The sequence below is a fragment of the Lupinus angustifolius genome, chromosome LG20 (genome assembly GCF_001865875.1).
Source record: "Lupinus angustifolius cultivar Tanjil chromosome LG20, LupAngTanjil_v1.0, whole genome shotgun sequence".
NCBI lineage: Eukaryota > Viridiplantae > Streptophyta > Magnoliopsida > Fabales > Fabaceae > Lupinus > Lupinus angustifolius.
The window spans coordinates 9,082,958-9,102,877 of NC_032028.1; the positions used below are offsets into that span (position 1 = coordinate 9,082,958).

Sequence of the window (19,920 nt, forward strand, 5' to 3'; positions counted from 1 at the left end):
TTATTTTTGAACAAAATAAATATTTTTTAAATGTTTGAAAGGAACACCCAAACACGATGATATTGTAGCTATTTTGGGTTTTGGCACCAGAAAACGACGACGTTAAACTTTTCTTAAATCTAAAAAATGATCTTAATAAACCTTGATCCTCTCTCCTCCCTTGCCTAAGTAACCATTCTTCTCATTCCTCACTCTTCCCCCACCGTCCTCCGCCATCATTCTTCACCGCACCACCGTCAATGCCCTAACCACCACCACAACCAACCATGAGAGTATCATCTCCATCAACGGCGGCAACCCCGCCGCCACCTCATTCCGACGACCACCGCATTTCCAATTCTACCATAGGCTACCGAGATGCCGAATCCCTCTTCCGCTCCAAACTCATCACCGAGATCCGTAAAACTGAATCCACAACGCGAAAACAGATCGAGGACAAAAAAGAAGAGCTCCGGCAACTCGTCGGTAACCGCTACCGCGACCTCATCGACTCCGCCGACTCCATCGTGCGCATGAAATCATCCTCTACTTCCATCTCCGCCAACATCGCCGCCATCCACGACCGCATTCGCTCCCTCTCTCAATCCCAATCCAATTCAATTTCCAATTCCCAAACCAATCTCCATTCCCAGCCCCGAGCCTGGACCTACGGCATCGCGTGCCGTGTCAAGTATCTCGTCGATACTCCGGAGAATATATGGGGCTGCCTCGATGAAACGATGTTCCTCGAGGCAGCTTCACGGTACGTGCGTGCCAAGCACGTGCACCATTGTCTTTTCGAAGACGATGGTGATGAGCAGAAGAATAAGATATTGTTGAATTTTCCTTTGCTTCAACATCAGTGGCAGATCGTTGAGAGCTTCAAGGTGCAGATCTCGCAGCGGAGTCGTGACCGGTTGCTGGATCGCGGCCTTCCTATTGCGGCTTATGCGGATGCGCTGGCTGCTGTTGGTGTCATTGATGAGCTTGAGCCGAAACAGGTATGAGTTGAGAGTGAAAGAGTGTGTAGTTGGTTTGAGTTTGTAGATGCTTTATCTGATTTGAGATATGGTTAGGAGCTTAGTTATTAATTTGGTAATTGGTGGTTATAAAATGATTTGTTGATAAAATGTAGGTATAGTAGAAATGTTCATTGGTATGGAGTTGTTTTCAGTGTGGAATTGGTTTGAGTTTGTAGATTTGTCTTATTTTGAGATGTGGTTCGGAGATTGAAAAAAAGGTATAGTAGAATGGTGTGGAGTTGTTTTGAGTGTGGATTGGGAATTAGGTTGTAAGAGAGTGTGTTATTGCTTTGATTTTTGTAGATTTATTGTGATTTGAGATGTGGGTAGGTGTTTATTTGTCATTTGATTGTTTGAAACTGCTTGTTGATGAAAACAGGTGTTGGACTTGTTTCTGGAATCAAGGAAGTCATGGATATCACATGTTTTGGGTAATGCTGGTTCTGGTGATGCTTCCTCTGTGGTGGTTTCATTCTTGTGTGATGTATTAGGTATAATTCAGATCACTGTGGGTCAGGTGGGTGAGTTATTTTTGCAAGTGTTGAATGACATGCCCCTTTTCTACAAAGTTATTTTGGGATCTCCTCCGGCATCACAATTGTTTGGTGGGATTCCCAATCCCGACGAAGAAGTTAGGCTTTGGAAGTCATTTCGAGATAAACTGGAATCCATCATGGTAATGCTTGATAAACGTTACATTGCTGATACTTGTTTTACTTGGTTAAGGGAGTGTGTAAACAAGATAAGTGGAAAAAATTTGATCGACGCCATTGGTAGTGGCCAGGATCTAGCTTCTGCTGAGAAATCAATAAGAGAGACAATGGAAAGTAAACAAGTCCTGCAAGGGAGTCTAGAATGGCTCAAGAGTGTCTTTGGGTCTGAGATTGAGATGCCTTGGAGTAGGATTCGGGAACTCGTTTTGGAAGATGATTCTGATCTTTGGGATGAGATTTTTGAGGATGCTTTTGTTGGTAGGATGGAAGCAATCATTGACTTGAGGTTTAGGGAGCTAACTGGTACTGTTGACGTGGTGAACTCAATTTCTACAGTAGGTGATTCTTTTGCCAAGCAGAATGACGTTCAGGGGTATTTGAACAGACTTTCTAGGGCTGGTGGTGTTTGGTTTTTCGAATCCACTGGCAGAAAAACTGGAGTTGCTTCTGGGTTCAAAGCCCTGCCTGAAGATAATGAATTTCAGACTTGTCTTAATGCCTATTTTGGTCCTGAAGTAAGTCGAATTAGGGATGCAGTTGATGTTTCTTGTCAGAGCATTCTTGAGGATCTTTTAAGTTTCTTAGAATCTCCAAAGGCCTCTCGAAGATTGAAGGATCTGGCACCCTATCTTCAGAGCAAATGTTATGAGTGCCTGTCTGCTATATTGATGGCAATGAAAAAAGAAGTTGATAGTTTATATGGATCAATGGAAAACGGTGACAAGGAGGTGCCTACAACTGTTACTGTTGAGAAGTCTCTTTTCATTGGACGACTATTGTTTGCGTTCCAAAACCATTCTAAACATATACCCTTGATACTTGGTTCTCCAAGATTTTGGGTCAGTGGAAATACAGCTGCTACTGGTAAATTACCATCTCTGGTGAAACATTCACGTTTTGGAAGTGATTCTAGTGTCTGTGATAGTCCGGGAAAACAAAGGGGTCTTGGATCTAGAAGACAACATTCTTCTGCCTCAGCTGCTTTGCTTGGAGCAAGAGAAGGAGCAAGCAATGAATTGGAAGAGCTAAATAGAACTATAGGCGATCTTTGCATTAGAGCTTACAACTTGTGGATATTATGGCTATCTGATGAACTTTCTGCTATTGTCTCTCAGGATCTTAAACAAGACGATGCCTTATCTTTGAGTACAGCCTGGAGGGTAAGTGCCATTTGCCTTTCCCCTATTTGTTTTATTTCGTTTTTATGACTGTGGTGGCTTAAGCTTGTTTTTTTCTTATGCTGATATCCTATTAGTTTTCCAGCGCTTATCCTTTGTTTGATAATATTTGGATGGTTTCCATCTTTCAGTGATATGCGGAATGAAAAACTTCCAGCCTTTTAATATAGAACCAGCTAATCTTATGTTTGCCTTTTTGAAAGGTAGTAGGTGTCATCAACTTCAGTTAATGTTGTAATAGCACAATATTATGATTATTATTACTAGTCTTTTGATAGTCACTACAGTGCCTGTCGATCTACATTTTTTTTACTTCAATAATCTTAATATATTGATTGATACTTCCATAATTAAAAGTTATATAGACAAAAATTTTAAAAATAAAATATATAAAATTGATTATTAATGGTAACGATAATAGAATATAAGTTGGAAATATAAATTATTAGTAAGGGTAAAATAGGGCAAAGCTAAAATATGCCGACTAACTGCCAATCCCCTTTATTAATATAATGGTATAGATATTGATTCCTATTTCTGTTAGTCTGACCTGTTTGTGATATGCCAATCAAGATCTTTTGGCCTTCAGTTTAAAAGCTTGTTCATTTTTGTTTGTGAACAGGGCTGGGAGGATACTATAGTCAAGCAAGACCAGTCTGATGAAAACCAATCAGAGATGAAAATATCACTGCCGTCTATGCCTTCTCTGTATGTCATCTCATTCCTTTTTAGAGCTTGTGAAGAAGTTCATCAAGTTGGAGGTCATGTAATTGACAAGAAGATTTTGCATAAACTTGCATCACGACTTTTGGAAAAGGTAAGTTTTCTATTGATGTGTCAGTTCACGTGATCTTCAAATCCACTAGAGACTCTTTATTTTATTTTTCCTGTCATTCCTTTTGGTAACACATTTTTATAGAAAAAAGATTTTTCATTGAAGAGAAAAGGAGTCGATGGCAGCAATGATAATATATTCTCAAAATCATTGAATACAAGAAGCAAATGAGAACAAGATGAGAACTAAGAATGCGGAAAGTCTGCCCACTCTGTCTGCAATCTTTCCTTTTGCTAACAATTAATATGACTATCATTCTGTGACCTCTGGTGGTTTCTCAACTATCATTGTAGCCATTATCTTTATGAGTGTCTTTTTAGTTGTAGATTCCCAAGCTAAAGATAAATTGAACTTATAATCCTTATTAAATTCTTCTTCAAGTGTGTGGTGTGTGCTACTTACTTTGTAGGTGTACGTAGAATGGAGGTTGGTATTCTTGGATTCACTTTGAGATAGTTGATTGTTAAAATTTAAGGAGGTACACAGGAGTTGTGGCCCTATGGCACAAGGATCTTAGAGTAGCAGAGGATGATCATACTATTATTATTATTTCAATAACTGTGTGTATGTGCTTGTATATGTATTATGTATATCTACAATGACTGTTTTTTATTATACAGGTAATTGGAATATTTGAGGACTTCCTTTCCAAAGACGAAGGTGGCTCTCAACAAGTGTCAGAAAAAGGAGTTCTACAGCTTTTGTTAGATGTCAAATTTGCCACTGATGTTCTCTCTGGTGGTGATTTAAATTCTGTTGGGGAATTATCTAGCAACCTGAAGCCTAAGTTTCCTGTTAGAAGGAAGCAGGACCAAAGTTTGCCGACCTCAGCCATTAGAGAACGTTCAGATCGGTTGTTAAATCGCCTTTCTCAGAGGGTGGACCCAATAGACTGGCTTACGTAAGCTTTCTCACTCTTCAAGGTTTATCTTTCTTTTTTCTTAAATATAACAGTATACTGAAAGGACCATAGTGATTAGTGAGTGCTGTCCATGCACACATGGCTTATGTGATAATTACACCTGCAAGAAAATAACTAAATAGATAAGTTTAGAAGAAAATAAAAGTAGAGGAAAAGGGAAATTACACTAAGGGCACAAATTTCCAACAAGTTTGAGCGAAATAGTTTAGTCAAAGAAAATAATTATGGAAATGAGCTCTCTAGGCTGTGCAGGTGTCTTGAATTTGGAAGATTCATTATTCATGTTAAGCAATAAACATCACAATTCCTAATGCAGGAACAGATCCATAACATTCTTAAGGCTGAGTTTTTTGCAATCTGGGAGGTTGAAATAATATAGTGTGAATGTAGTACAAAATTCATAGTTGAAAAAAATAATATTACTGTGCATTTCTTGCACTTAGTTAAATTGGTAGTGGGTGATAGTTTATCCTTCTAGTGATTTCTGTACGGTCTTCTCAATTTTTTATGTTTCTGATCTGGTAATATTTTCTTCACTAACTTGATATCTTAAAAGGTATGAGCCATATCTCTGGGAGAATGAGAGGCAATCATACCTACGACATGCTGTCCTCTTTGGTTTCTTTGTGCAACTTAACCGGATGTACACAGACACTGTTCAAAAACTGCCTACTAATTCAGAGTCTAATATTCTGAGGTGTTCTACAGTTCCCCGCTTTAAATACCTCCCCATCAGGTCAGTTTCATCATGCATCTTACTTGTGCTTTTTCCATCATTTCATGACACAACTACATGCTTGTCTCACTTACCATCATTCTATGTATTTAACTTGGTTTAGCTTAAAATCAATGGTTTATTGAATGACTATTTTTATCATACTTTTTTGAGAAACCTGTTAATGTTCCAATGCGAGTAACTATTACCCTACAATGTCATTTGCTATTTACAAACTTAGATCTTGGTAATTGCAGTGCTCCAGCATTATCCTCTAGAGGGACAAAGAAGACAATTTTTCCATCTTCAAATGATATATCTTCAAGAAGTTCATGGAACTCTATTACAAATGGCCAACTTCCTCAGAAGATAAATTTGGATGACAACTCAAGTCTTGGGGTGGCAGCACCATTCCTGAAGTCTTTCATGCAAGTAAGTCCTTATCAAATTTGGGTGCTATATCTTTCCTTAGCGCAGTCTAATGCTGGTCACTGTCGTATTCTTGGAATTTGTTCTAAAATTTTGAGATTTGATACTCCACAACTTCTTGCATTTGCATATCATACATTTTTATGGCGCTATGATGGACTCTATCCATTTGAGCAGCCACACTGATGTGTTCTCTTCTTTCTAAAGACAAGTTGCTTTATACACGGAGCAACTGTTTTATTCAATCCATAAGCCAAATGAATATTAGTAATACATTATGGTTTGAATTGTTAAAAATAAATCCCATGTAATACTTAAATTTCATCTTGCTTACATCTTTTAATGTTTGTTGTCTATTAATTTCGTTGTGCTATAATGCTTGTTTGGGATCAAAGCTAAGGTTGAGCACATGCCTTTAAATCATTTGAAAGTTATCTCACCGGTTCCTGATTTGTTGAGCAATTTCTTTATAAGTTGTAGCGAAATATGGGTAATTATTTCTTCTCATGCTTTATGGTTGTTATTATCATACCGTATTGCTTGACCAAGTCGATTTTACTGTATGTTGTTTGCAATATAAGCTGCATATGGTAATTTTGGAAGCAACTTATCATGAATGATCATTACATGACTGACTGAGTTATATAATGTCTTAATAGAATTTGTCATGATACAGATACTTCACCACTCTTATTATCTAATTTGGATTTAGAATACGTTGTCTGATTGGCATAGATTTCTAGATATTCGATGTAATTCTTTTAATCTTTCTTCTAGGTTGGAAGCAGGTTTGGGGAGAGTACTTTTAAACTGGGATCCATACTAACTGATGGGCAAGTTGGAATATTTAAGGATAGATCAGCTATGTCCACATTTGGAGATATTCTACCTGCTCAGGCTGCTGGTCTTCTTTCATCTTTCACAGCTCCAAGATCAGATTCATGATATTTCAGAAAATCCATTTATTATAAAGTGTGATTGTTGTCATAAAACCTTCCCAACCTTCCACCTTTGTCATACATGCCACCACCTAACTAGACAAACATCATGATCATATTCTGCAGCTCCAGGCATTCAATATCTGAAGGAAATGGAATGAAGTTTCTTAATGTTGAGTGGGGTTAAAGATCATTTGGCTTGGAAATTTCTCTGAACTGTGATAAATGCCAAAATTGTAAGCCTGAGGAAACTTGAGAACAGATTGAAGAGCAAAAATAGTGTTGATGGCGGATTTATATTGGGATATCATTATTTGGTTCAAGGAACCTGAAACTGGTTCTTGCTAATGTCAGAGTTGAGAGCAACTTGATTCGTGGGTACTGTATTCTATGGTTCTAATTTTTGGTCTATATTAGTTGTATAAATTCAATCAAACTGTTTATTTTTTAATAAAATATTGTTCCAATTACTATGTAACTATATGCTGGAATTAAAACTCGAGCTGGACATTAAATGGAAATGGGTTCTGTATAAGGTTTAATGGTTAAATCATTCAGTTGGATCGGGTGAAGTTATATATAATGAATAATTATAATTATACTGTAGTAATGTCTCTTAGTTTTTTTTTTGATGGGAAAGAAGTAGAACAACAAATTATTGTCTTCATTTTTTTTATTTCAAATGAATTATTTGGTTAGTTTGGTGAGTCATTCTGTATTAATTAGGTTAGGCTAAAAATTTTACGATCCAAAGTGGTTAAACTAAACTTCTCACTAGATTAAGAGTGTGAACTATAGCTATTTGTAAGTTTGGTTAGGTTAACAATCAGACTGATTGGGTCGTAAGTCTGATCCTTATATCATTGGATAGAATACCCGTTGAATGAATTGAGTGCATGAAAGATATAAGTTGTAGTGTTTTCATATTCATAAATTTATGATGTGTTTTTGCTATTAAAATCTTTAAACCTAAAGAAAAAATGCTCCATGCTTATAATAATATTAACTTATTTTTCGGCCACACACTTTTGTGAAGCTAAAGAAGGCATAAGCATGTTGTATCAAATATATATGGAGCATCCTTGTGTTAAATATAAATGGAGGAGTAATCAATTTATACCACACTTAAATTATATCAATTAGACCCATTACTGACATGATTCTACATATATCTAACAGCTTTAATTTATTGGAGGAGATATAAATTAATAAATATAATGCTCTTCACGGAATTGATCATATTCCATAATTATTCTCTTTTTTAGACTACAGTTCTCACTTGTTTATTATAACCTATTTATTGTGGACACAACATTATTCTTGAGTTTGAGTCAACTACAATGAAATATATAGTCATGTTGATGAATTGTATCAACGAGATGTACGATGGCGGATATTCAACGTTCAAAATTTGTGTAGATATGTGCCTAACGTTCATAACATGTGACAGATGCGTGATGATGCGTGAGAACATGCTACAGTGATCTATTTTTATTAAAAATAGACAGATTCTTTAAAAAAAGATTTATAAGTCTGAACATAAGTCTTGTCGTGTCGCGCAATCATGTGGTGAGCATCGACCTTCCCACTATAAAATCCTTCTTCCTATTGGGCCACATCTCAAGAAGTGTTGTTCTTATTTCCGAGCATTCTTCTAGTATTTTCTTTACTATTTCTTTTTATTATTTCATATTATTTTAAAATAAACCAAGAGTAAGCTGGTAGACCACCAAAAAAGGATTATTTATTATTTGATCTATATCCTGACATAAGAAGTCCGATGGGAGATATGCATTTATACTTGAAATAACAATCCATAAAAAAACATTAATATTGAGATCAGATAAAACAAAGTTATAGTCAAAAGGAATTACTGAATAACTTATTAGAGTTGATATGTCTGATATGGATGGTCTGATACTGAATAAACGAATATCTCCCCTAGATGAAATAAGATTCTCTTTGAAAAGTAGTTTTGTTTCATTTGATAGAGCTTGAAAAACTCCCAAAGGACCAACGTATTATGGTCTAATACGTTGTTGTATCACTGCGAATATCTCTCTTTCTAACCATACAATTACTAGTACACTTATTGTGATTCATAATACAAGAGTAAAAATAGGGGCAAGTACCCATAGAGTTCCATAGACCTCTTTTAACAATTCTAATTTAAAAAAATAATTGGTATATTTCAATTTTGTTGTATCAATTATCATTTCAACGATCAACTTCCCCATAATGCATTCAATGATAAACAATACTCTTGCTATTTCATAACATTAAAGAAGCCAACAAAATGAAATGGCTTATTGTAGTAGTAACTCAAACTCTTTTTTGAGTTAAAACACAGAAGAGATGGAGAAAATTGAATCCATGATTGAAAGTATGATACAAATGACTTCCATAAAGTTTTTATTGCAATTGGAGTATACTCTTACTCTCAAAAAGCCTATTTCTGTAGTTTACTTGTTAGTTGTTACTATTGCATGAATATTGGCTAAAAGAAAAAGATGATGAAAAAACTTTCTTTGAGCCAAGCAAAAAGGAAGTGGCTAAAGATCATCTTGAAGAAAGGGAGAATTTCTAGCCAAGTAAAAAGAAGTGGCTATGGTGAAACCAACATTAATGCTCTTTTCCCTTGGACCACATAATCTTCAAGAGCTTTGGCTATAAATAGGAGTGTTTCATGTCATTGTAAGACACACCAAATACTTAACTTAGTACATATTCTCTCTTCTTGTTCTCTTGTTCTAATTGTGTGGGAAATACTTGAGTGAGAGTGAAATTGGGTGTACTTGGATTTTGGGAAGTGAGTGAAACACTTGTAGCTCTCTTTTTTATCATAGTGGAATAATCCTTGTTGCTCTTCAGTTGTGGACATAGGAAAATTGTCGAACCACATTAAATTCACGGTGTCATTTTCTCTATTATATTTTCTCCATGGGTCTTCCGCTCCAACAAACTGGTATCAGAGCTCGAAGAGCTCTTGCATGCTAAGCCGCACGATCTAAAAGAAAATTCTTAGTATGCTCTATGTTCGCAGCATTGTCTGATCTTACACACCAGAAAAGAATTGTTCATGTTACTAGAAAGGTATAATAGTGTGAAAGTGCATGTCTAGGAAAGTTCTATCTTAGGAAAGACCTGGTATTTAAGCGTGTCTGTTAAGACCCACCTCTCTTTCCTGGAAACTTTCCTGGTGTATGTTCACGGACTACGATATTGTTTCGGTATACAGTTATCATGGCGAGTGCTAAATTTGATTTGGAGAAATTTAATGGATAAAATGATTTCAACCTTTAGCGATTGAAGATGAAAGCTCTATTAGTTCATCAAGGCTTGGGCAAAGCCTTGGAAGGTAAAAACAAGTTACCAGAGAATCTAACTGAGGACGAGAAAGATGAAAAGTTGGAAAAAGCACATAGTGCAATTTTGTTGTGCTTGGGAGATGGAGTTCTATGAGAAGTGTCAGATGAAACTACAGTTGCTTCATTATGGTTGAAGCTGAAAAGCCTGTACATGACGAAGTCACTCACTAACAATCTGTATTTGAAGAAAAGAATATATACTCTTCAAATGCAGGAAGGAAAGCCCATAAAAGATCATCTGGATGAATTTAACAAAATTATTCTTGATCTAAAGAATATTGATGTTAAAATTGAAGATGAAGACCAAACAATTCTTCTACTATGTTCCCTTCCAAGTTCTTACGAGCACTTCATCGACACCATGATGTATGATCGAGAAGATCTGACCTTGGACGAAGTAAATGCGGCATTGCACTCGAAAGAACTGAAGAAAAGAGTATCAGGTTCGAGATCTGAAGGCTCAGATGATAGTCTTTTTGCTAGAGGAAGAACAGATAAGCGAAATCAATTTGGTGAAAGAGGAAAATCTAGGTCCAAGTCTAAAGCAAAACCTAGAAAGTATAAATGCTTTGACTGTCACAAGGAGGGGCATATAAGAAAGAATTGTCCATAGTGCAAAGGCAAGGAAAAAATTTATGAATATGGAGATGCAGTTGTAGCAAATGGCTATGATAATGCAGATGCACTAATAGTCTTAGAGCACGACTCAAAAGATGAATGGATATTTGATTCTGGATGCTCATATCACATGTGTCACATTAAGGATTGATTTTCCACTTACCAACCCTTAGATGGGGACAAGGTCCTTTTGGGAAATAATACTCCCTGCAAGGTCATTGGCATCGACACAATTAGAATCAAGATGTTCGACGAAATCGTAAGGACGTTGACAGATGTAAGGCATGTTCCAGAATTGAAGAAAAATCTGATTTCCTTGGGAACACTTGATTCAAAAGTTTATAGCTACAGAGGTGAAGGTGGAGCTATAAGAATATCTAAAGGCGTTATGGTTGTAATGAAAGGGAAGAAAGAGAATAGTCTCAATATGCTACAAGGAAACACAATCACGGGTGTTGTTGTTGTCTCCTCAACATCTGATTCTGATGTCACCAAACTATGGTATCTAAGAATGGATCATGTCAGTGAAAAAGGTCTAGTCGAGTTGGCCAAACAAGGATTACTATGCGGTCAACAAGTCGGGAAGGTAGACTTTTGTGAACATTATGTTTTCGGAAAGCAATGTCAGATAAAATTCAATGCTGCAGTTCATCGAACAAGAGACACATTGGATTATGTACATTCTGCCTTGTGGGGTCCTTCCCAAGTACCTTCTAATGGTGGTACTAGATACATGTTAACATTCATTGATGACTATTCATGGAAGGTGTGAATTTTCATTTTGAAACACAAAAGTGAAGCATTTGTCAAGTTCAAACAGTGGAAAACCTTGATCGAAAAGCAAACCGGGTGAAAGATCAAGAGACTTAAAACTAACAATGGCCTAAAATTCTGTAGCAGAGAATTCAGAAGTTTTTGCAAGGATCACGGTATTGTCAGACATTATACCGTGAGACACACTCCACAACAAAATGGACTTGCAGAACGAATGAATAGAACCTTACTTGAAAGGACAAGATATATGTTGTCAAATGTTGGATTGCCAAAAGAATTTTGGGCGGAAGTTGTCAGTACAGCTTGTTACTTGATCAACAGATGTCCATCAACGACCATTGGTTTCAAAACTCCAGAAGATATGTGGTCGGATATTCCGGCAAATTATGAAAATTTGAGAATATTTGATTGTCCTGTCTATACTCATAACAAAGAAGGAAAACTTGATGCAAGAGCATTGAAATGCATTTTTCTTGGATATCCTGATGGTGTGAAAGGATATAAGTTATGGTGGCCAGAGAAAAGACAGTGCATTATTAGTAGAGATGTTACTTTTTAATGAAGCTGAAATGTTAAAGCCTCATACAAAGTCATCAAGTGAAAATGAAGATCCTAATATCTTGGAGAAGATGGAGTTTGAGGTGGAGCCAACAAAAGAAAAAACACTTGATCAAGAAGAAGAAGTACATGATGCATGTACTAATAATGATATCTCCCAATTACAATATTATCAGTTAGCTAGGGACAAGCAAATGAGACATATAAAACCTTCAGAAAAGTATGGATATGCTGATCTGGTGTCATACGCTCTAAATGTTGCTGATGATATCAGTAATTGTGAACCATAGTCATATGAAGAAGCTATCGACAACAAAGAAGCTTCCAAATGGATTTCTGCCATGACAAAGGAAATTGAGTCTCTTCATAAGAATCATACTTATGAAGCGGCTGAAGGCTCAAAAGATTGTTGGATGCAAATGGGTCTTTAAGAATAAGGAAGGAATCCTCGGGGTTGAAGATGCAAGATTCAAGGCGCGATTTGTGGCCAAAGGTTTTGCACAAAGAGAAGACATTGATTTCAATGAAGTTTTCTCTCCTGTGGTAAAAAAAAAAGCTCTATTTGCATCCTACTTGCAATTGTAGCTCATTTTGATCTAGAACTTGAGCAACTAGATGTCAAAACGACATTCTTGCATAGTGAGTTGGAGGAACAAATCTACATGAAAAACTTGAAGGATTTAAAGTTCAAGGGATGAAAGATCATGCTTGCTTGCTGAAGAAATCTTTATATGGCCTAAAACAACCTTTCAGACAATGGTATTGACAATTTGACACATTCATGCTTGAAAATGGATATTCCAGAAGTGAACATGATAGTTGTGTCTACTGCAAGAGGCTTGCAAATAAGTCATTCATATATTTGCTTTTATATGTTGATGACATGTTGATCACATGTAAGAACATGTCAGAAATTAGAAACTTGAAAGCTCAATTGAGCTCAGAGTTTGAAATGAAGGACTTAGGAGCTGGAAATAAAATTCTGGGAATGGAGATTCAGAGGGATAGAAACGAGGGGACATTCTTTCTGTCATAAAAGAAGTACATCGTAGTAACAAAAGATGTAAAGGAAGCCATTTGGGAGAAAGGTCTAATTGAAGAGTTGAGTATACAACTCGAAGAAACAACCATCTATTGTGATAGTCAAAGTGCTATACATCTGACAAAGAATCCAATGTATCATGAAAGAACTAAGCATATTGATGTTCGGATACACTTTATCAGAGACATAGTGGAGAGAGGAGTTGTTAGAGTGGAGAAAGTACCCACTGTAGATAATTCGGCGGACATGATGACGAAGCCAGTTCCAACTACCAAGTTCAGACATTGTCTGGACTTGATTAATATTCAGAATCTCTAGTGAGCATGAAGAAGAGTAGCAGGAGAATAACTATGATAGTCTTTTAGCCAATGTGGAGATTTATTGAACATTGGCTAAAAGAAAAAGATGATGAAAAGACTTTCTTGAGCCAAACAAAAAAGAAGTGCCTAAAGATCATCTTGAAGAAAGGGAGAATTTCTAGCCAAATAAAAAGAAGTGGCTATGGTGAAACCAACATTAATGTTTTTCCCCCTTTGGCCACATAATCTTCAAGAACTTTGCCTATAAATAGGAGTGTTTCATGCCATTGTAAGACACACCAAATACTTAACTTAGTGCATATTCTCTCTTCTTGTTCTCTTGTTCTAATTGTGTGAGAAATACTTGAGTGAGAGTGAAATTGGGTGTACTTGGGTTTTGGGAAGTGAGTGAAACACTTGTAGTTATCTTTTTTATCATAGTGGAATAATCATTGTTGCTCTTCAGTTGTGGATGTAGGCAAATTGCCGAACCACATTAAATTCTCGATGTCATTTTTTCTATTATATTTTCTCCATGGGTCTTCCGCTCCAACACCTTTTTTACTTATTCCTAGATGATGACCCAGAGGCTGCTTTAGAAGATGTCATAAATGGGAATCTTCAAAGTAACTATCCTCTATAAGTTATCTACAAGGTTAGATTTAATCTAAATACACATATCTTCATGTATGTACCTATCCTATCCTGAAACATAGGACCAATGTTTTAAATTGTTGATGTAATTGTGGTTGTTGCGATTGTGGTCATTACGTCTGTTGCAACGTGGATAGCGGTCGTTGTGATGTGAATTATTTTGTGAGTAAAAAATATTTTTGATATCGATGTGGTCTAATGCAGTTGCATTGCAGCCTGATGTGGTCAAAATACAGTCTGATGCAATTGTGTTACGGCTCTTGTGGTCGTATCATTGTAATTCGGTGTCACACCACAATTACAATGTGATGTAGTCGCGTTAGTCATCGCAACCACAATATGATGACCACGTCACTTTATGTGGTCTGCAATTTGAAACACAATATGCATAAGGGCAAGCACCTAAACCAAATTCCACGCTACTGATGGAATGCATAAAACCTAACATGTTGTTATGAATTATGCATCATTGGTTATGTCTTAATACGTTGTAATGTAATGAGAAGTGTGAAGTGATAAAATACAAGTTTTCTTTATATATCCCAGTTTCGAAGTAGTAATAAACCACTGTTTGTGGTGAAAGACTTGGGATCCTCTCCCTCAAGAACTATAAAAACAATAGAAAAAATGATATAGTAAAACATTTTTATTCTTCTCCATATAATGAAATAATATTTATATCATAAAAATACAAATAAAAACAAATATTTGTCTCTTAGTTAATAGGTATGATCCTTCTCATGAAAGTCTATGTTGGTTGTTAAATGTTGTCTTTTTGGACCAATCTCTGGTGGATTTGGGTTAACCTTAGGTGACAATCAGGCATAACTGTCGGTAGTTATAAAACAGTTTAAGAGCCAAAACCAAATATTTTATAATTTTAATAACTGAGATCAGTTAAATAAAATGTGGGATCTAAACTAAAACTCTTTAACTTCCATGGATCAAAAACTTAATTAAACCATAGCTTTTAACTACTACTTTGACTGAAATAATATGGGATATTAGTTACTGTTTTATTTTTCTTTAATGTTTATATTACCACGTACTCTAACAATTATACATGTAAAAAGTCAGTTTGATTAACATTATCTAAACTAAGTTTATTTTCCCAATAATCAAAATTAACAACGAATTATAAAAAAAACTACAAACTCACGTTTAATAAAACTAAAGTTTGTGAAACTTAATTCATCCAAGCTTAATTCATAAGCTGGTACTCGATAGTACATGTAATAAACACTTGAAGGTGTATGATAGATACCTGTTATAATCTCCGCCAATATCTTTGTCTCTATCCCACTCAACACTACGTTTCCCTTCAACATATATCATTTGTTCCAAAAATCTTTGTATCTCTATGTCTCTATCCAATAAATTTATAATAAGTGATATAATTTTATTTTTATGATTTTTCTATTTAATTGAATAATATATTTTAATTGGTCTGGAATGTAAATAAGATACAAATCGGGATAAGAGATCTTCTTTCATTTCCCTTCCCTTTCCAAAATGACACCCAACCCTCAACTACACAAAAACCACAAGGTAACCAAACCAGGTATAGAAGTTGGTTAGTTCTATTCTATTTATGGACTTATAAACAAAAATACTTACAATTGTTTTATTAATGTTTTGATTCATTAAGTTTTTCTTTCATTCTATTTAGTCTCTGTTATGATTATACCCATGAGAGAGGTTGGTGAGTTCTACTCTATGTATATCAAAATTGACTTGGAAGGAAGTGTTGATGTGATGTGGTACATCATTCATCATTCATTTGTATTACTTATATTTAAAAGTGAATGATGATTGAATATGAATGATGGATGATATGATAACAATGTAAAAAACTATTACATTATTAATGCATACATATTTTCTCTCATGAATATAGCTTCAACCAAGATGATTTTTTCTCTGTAGTCTTAAGGTCTTGAATCTTTACTATGGCTCCTCATTGGTTTGACCACAATAAATTCTTGAAATATTGGGAGACTTGAATGGACGACTTCATGACTTGATTTGTATTATTGTCTCTTCACTTGGTCTTAATCATCATCTACCTTCATTCCACTTTTGAGATTATTTATATTAATCATGCTTATTTGTATGCACGATTGAGAAACTTATTAGAGCACTATATGAAATCGGTATGAAAATTACTTATCCTAAGTTGATGTCTATAGTAATGTCCCCCTCAATAGTATAGTGTCACATATGCTATTAAAAAATATTTATTTTTATGTGTCCTTTCATTTCCATCACTAAAACAAAATGGAACATTATATGACATTATATTATTGGCCGGGACAGAATTGGAGACATCGAGAGACATGAGATCTTCATCCATGAAATCATAGACAATGTTTATTATCCATCAAAATATAACCTCATTTGAGATCTTGTTGCAAAGTGACTCAACACAAGTATTCTAGGACATGTTAATTTTGTTTGATTAATTCAGATTTTTAAGTACTTAAATAAATTATATAAGAATTAAAGCATGGTATATACTTCGGCTTCAAGTATCTGAATGGATAAAATAGGAATTGAGAGGGCTTTGCCTCCTTAAATAAGTGTTCCTAGATCCACTTAGGGTCCAATTCGACTTCGTGAGGGCTCAGGCAGAAAATAATATTGTATCTACAAGTTGAAAAATGAACATTTTTTTCTAAATAAAGGAAATGATGCTAAGGAATATATAAAATTCGTTTTTAAGTGAAAATATAGTTTAGTTCGTTACTCAAAAAGGTGAGAGGATATTATTGGTAGTACAAAAAATAATAGAAAAACTATAATTAGCATGAAAAAATTATAGAGTGAAAACTAAAATTAAGAAGAAATTCAAGTTTCTTTCGTGGTGGCTCAGCCTACCATCAAAAAGCTCCACTCCCTAAAGGAATCTAGTAAAAATTTATTATAGACAATATAAGTTATCTATGCATATATACGAGATTATATTTTTTGTTTTGTTATTATGAGCACATGTGTTATCTATGAACTTATACGAGATTGATTGATTTTGACGTAGGTTTGAAATGATATAAGTATTAATATTATTAAATATATATATATATGCAACAATTTTATAAAGTCAATGTCTCTAACTTATTAAAACTAATATCCCTAACTTTAAAAATGGAAGAGGGGATAGAAGAAGATGAAACAAAACTGGAGAGAGAGAAGTGAACGAAATGTGAAAGATGATTGAAATCTTATTTAATGCGGGGTATAATTTAAAAATAAATGGATTGATCAATTATTAACATTAAATTGTTAAATTATACAATATATAAAAAGGGAAGATGCAATATGAGAAGTTACATAGGAATAAGTTTTTGAAGAAAAAAATTGGTTGAGGGTGACATGTGTCATGAGGAACATTTTGTTTTATATAGGTAATAAATTAGTTTTATTTTTTTTGAAGTTTAAGGTTATACATACAATTTAAGAAGTCGATAAATAATGTAAATTTTGATATAATTTAACTAGAATAACCTTATTTTATGCATATTCGAGACTGAATTAAAAAGAAAATAGAGAAATATGAGATGAAAAAAGGAATAATAAAGAAATGTATAATTGAAAAGTAAAATATAATTATACATTGAGTTTCTAAAATATTAAAATATTTATAATAATATAAAAAGATAAAAACATCAAAAAATATGGAACATATGAAATAGTCTAAATATCATTATGATACTCAATTCTTATTGATTAATATACTAAATGGACATTTGGAATCTGTGAGAAACATCAAGGACTATCTTACATGGCTAAATACACATGAGTGGCTGGTAGTAATGTAGTCCTGATTAGAAAATAAAATAAAATAATTATTACCTTGGCACTTGTGTAATACATATGAATTGGAAGAAATAGAGTATCTAATCAAATATTAATTAAATGATATAACGACTTGAATATAGAAAAAATAAGATTGCTTATGTAGAAAAATTAAGATTGCTTATATAGAAATTTAAACTTCACTAAAATTATTTTGTATGACACTTTGGGATAAACATATTCAAGACAACTAGTTTAACTTAACCAAACTATTGATGGTCCACTTTGTATAACCATTATAAAATCTAACCTATATTTTCTCAAATCAGTCGAATTTAACCTAAACTAGTAAAGAGATCTAACCCGGCCCATTAAGTAGATATAAATATATCCAGTATGACCTATTTCTCGTCAGTTTCATTTTCACCACTCTGCGGCGAAGATCTCATCATTATTCAGCGCTTCCGATTTCGAACGTGATGATCTTTCACCTCTTTCCTGATTTTGTTTTAATTCTTAAAGTTAAACCATTTCAACTTTAACTATCTAGTCCTTGATTTCGATTTGAGAGAGTTGGCTTTCTAATCTCATTAAATCAATATCTTACAAACCCTAATTTTATGCCTTTTAGTTTCAGGTACCCAGACATTCTCAAATCTCATCATAGACGCAAGATCCAATATCCAACCTTCGATCTCTGATTTCAGCTCTCATCTCATATAGATCTGAAATCTCATGACTCAATTGGTAATTTATTGATTCTTTTTTCTTCCTTTTAAAGAATTTTGAGTTTTTGTTTGTTTGATCCCTGGTTTTAGCTCTCATCTCACATGGATCTGAAATCTCGGGACTCAATTTTGTCATGAGTTGATTATTTTTCTTCCTTTGAGGTATTGTTATTTTAATTTTAATTTCAATAATAGATCTAATGAGTATTTCAAGGATTTAAATATTTTTTTTACTATTTTTTTGTCTATTAAAAAAATAAAGTTTGAACTTTTTTAAGGATTTAACTTAGACTTGATTGTCAAGTAGTAATTGACGATAAAGAATGGCTAGGAATGTGTGTTTTAATTTGTGGTTGATTTTAGCATTTATTTCCACTTATGCTTATAACTTTAATTTCCCTTTATTTGACAAATCTAGTTAATATGTCTAATTTGCATTTTCAATTTATAGATTTTCATTTTAAAGAAAGTGTTACTACAACAATAATTATAATAGTGGATCATTATATATGCTTGGCCTTTTTTCATGATTTTACTTCCATCCTCAATAGTCATTCCATTTCAACTTTCATCTTGTATTTTTTTAATTCCTTCACAAACTCAAATTTCATATCTTATTAACTTAATTTCTTACAAACCTTAATTTTATGTCTTTCAATTTCAGATACTCAGGTTCAACTCTACCATTCATCCCTGATTTCAACTATCATCTCACTTTGATTTGAGATCCGGTAAGGCAGTAATTCATTCATTATTTTTTCTTGTTTTTTAGGATTTTTAAAGTCTTGTTTGATTACTTTAAATTTCATTAATATATCTTGTGAGTGTTTCAATAATTTAAATATTTTATATTGCAATTTTTGTTTGTACATATAAAATGGTTTTAATTTTTTTTTTTTTTAAGGAAGCTACATTTGGACCTGTTCTTCATACTAATACAGTTTAGATTATAAAAAAATTATTGTTGAGGACAAGGACTTGAGAGGTATGTTTGTTTTTAAAATTTTGTAGCTTATAATGTTGATTTTGTCATTATTCCAAGTAAGCTGCTAGCTTTTATTTCCATCTATTTTACAAGTTTTGTTTATAGATCTAATTTGAATTTTCAAATTATAAAATTTCATTTTTAAAGAAATGTTACACCAAAAAAATCATAATCTAAAATAAAATTGGATCATATATATTGTTGTAAACTGCTTACAACAATTAATTATGATATTGAAGATTTATTAGTGGTTGATTCAGGATCACATCATTCTCCATGATATGATCCAGAAATGTGCAACCAAGCTACTAACTACACCATCCACATGATAAAACAATCATGTTCTTTGTTTCGTATTCTTACTGCATTGT

General features: G+C 33.9%; 1 protein-coding gene and 1 long non-coding RNA gene across 2 annotated transcripts; both read left to right on the forward strand.

Moving 5' to 3' along the window:
• LOC109336271 (conserved oligomeric Golgi complex subunit 1-like) lies at window positions 75-7,204 on the forward strand. Its single transcript, XM_019572773.1, has 7 exons — window positions 75-980; window positions 1,381-2,874; window positions 3,515-3,709; window positions 4,348-4,628; window positions 5,206-5,385; window positions 5,622-5,796; window positions 6,571-7,204. Exons 1-7 carry the CDS (start codon window positions 267-269, stop codon window positions 6,736-6,738), a joined length of 3,207 nt encoding a protein of 1,068 aa, XP_019428318.1. The 5' UTR covers window positions 75-266; the 3' UTR covers window positions 6,739-7,204.
• LOC109335830 lies at window positions 18,261-19,302 on the forward strand. Its single transcript, XR_002106265.1, has 3 exons — window positions 18,261-18,312; window positions 18,474-18,583; window positions 19,229-19,302. It is a non-coding gene; the product is annotated as an uncharacterized LOC109335830 (long non-coding RNA).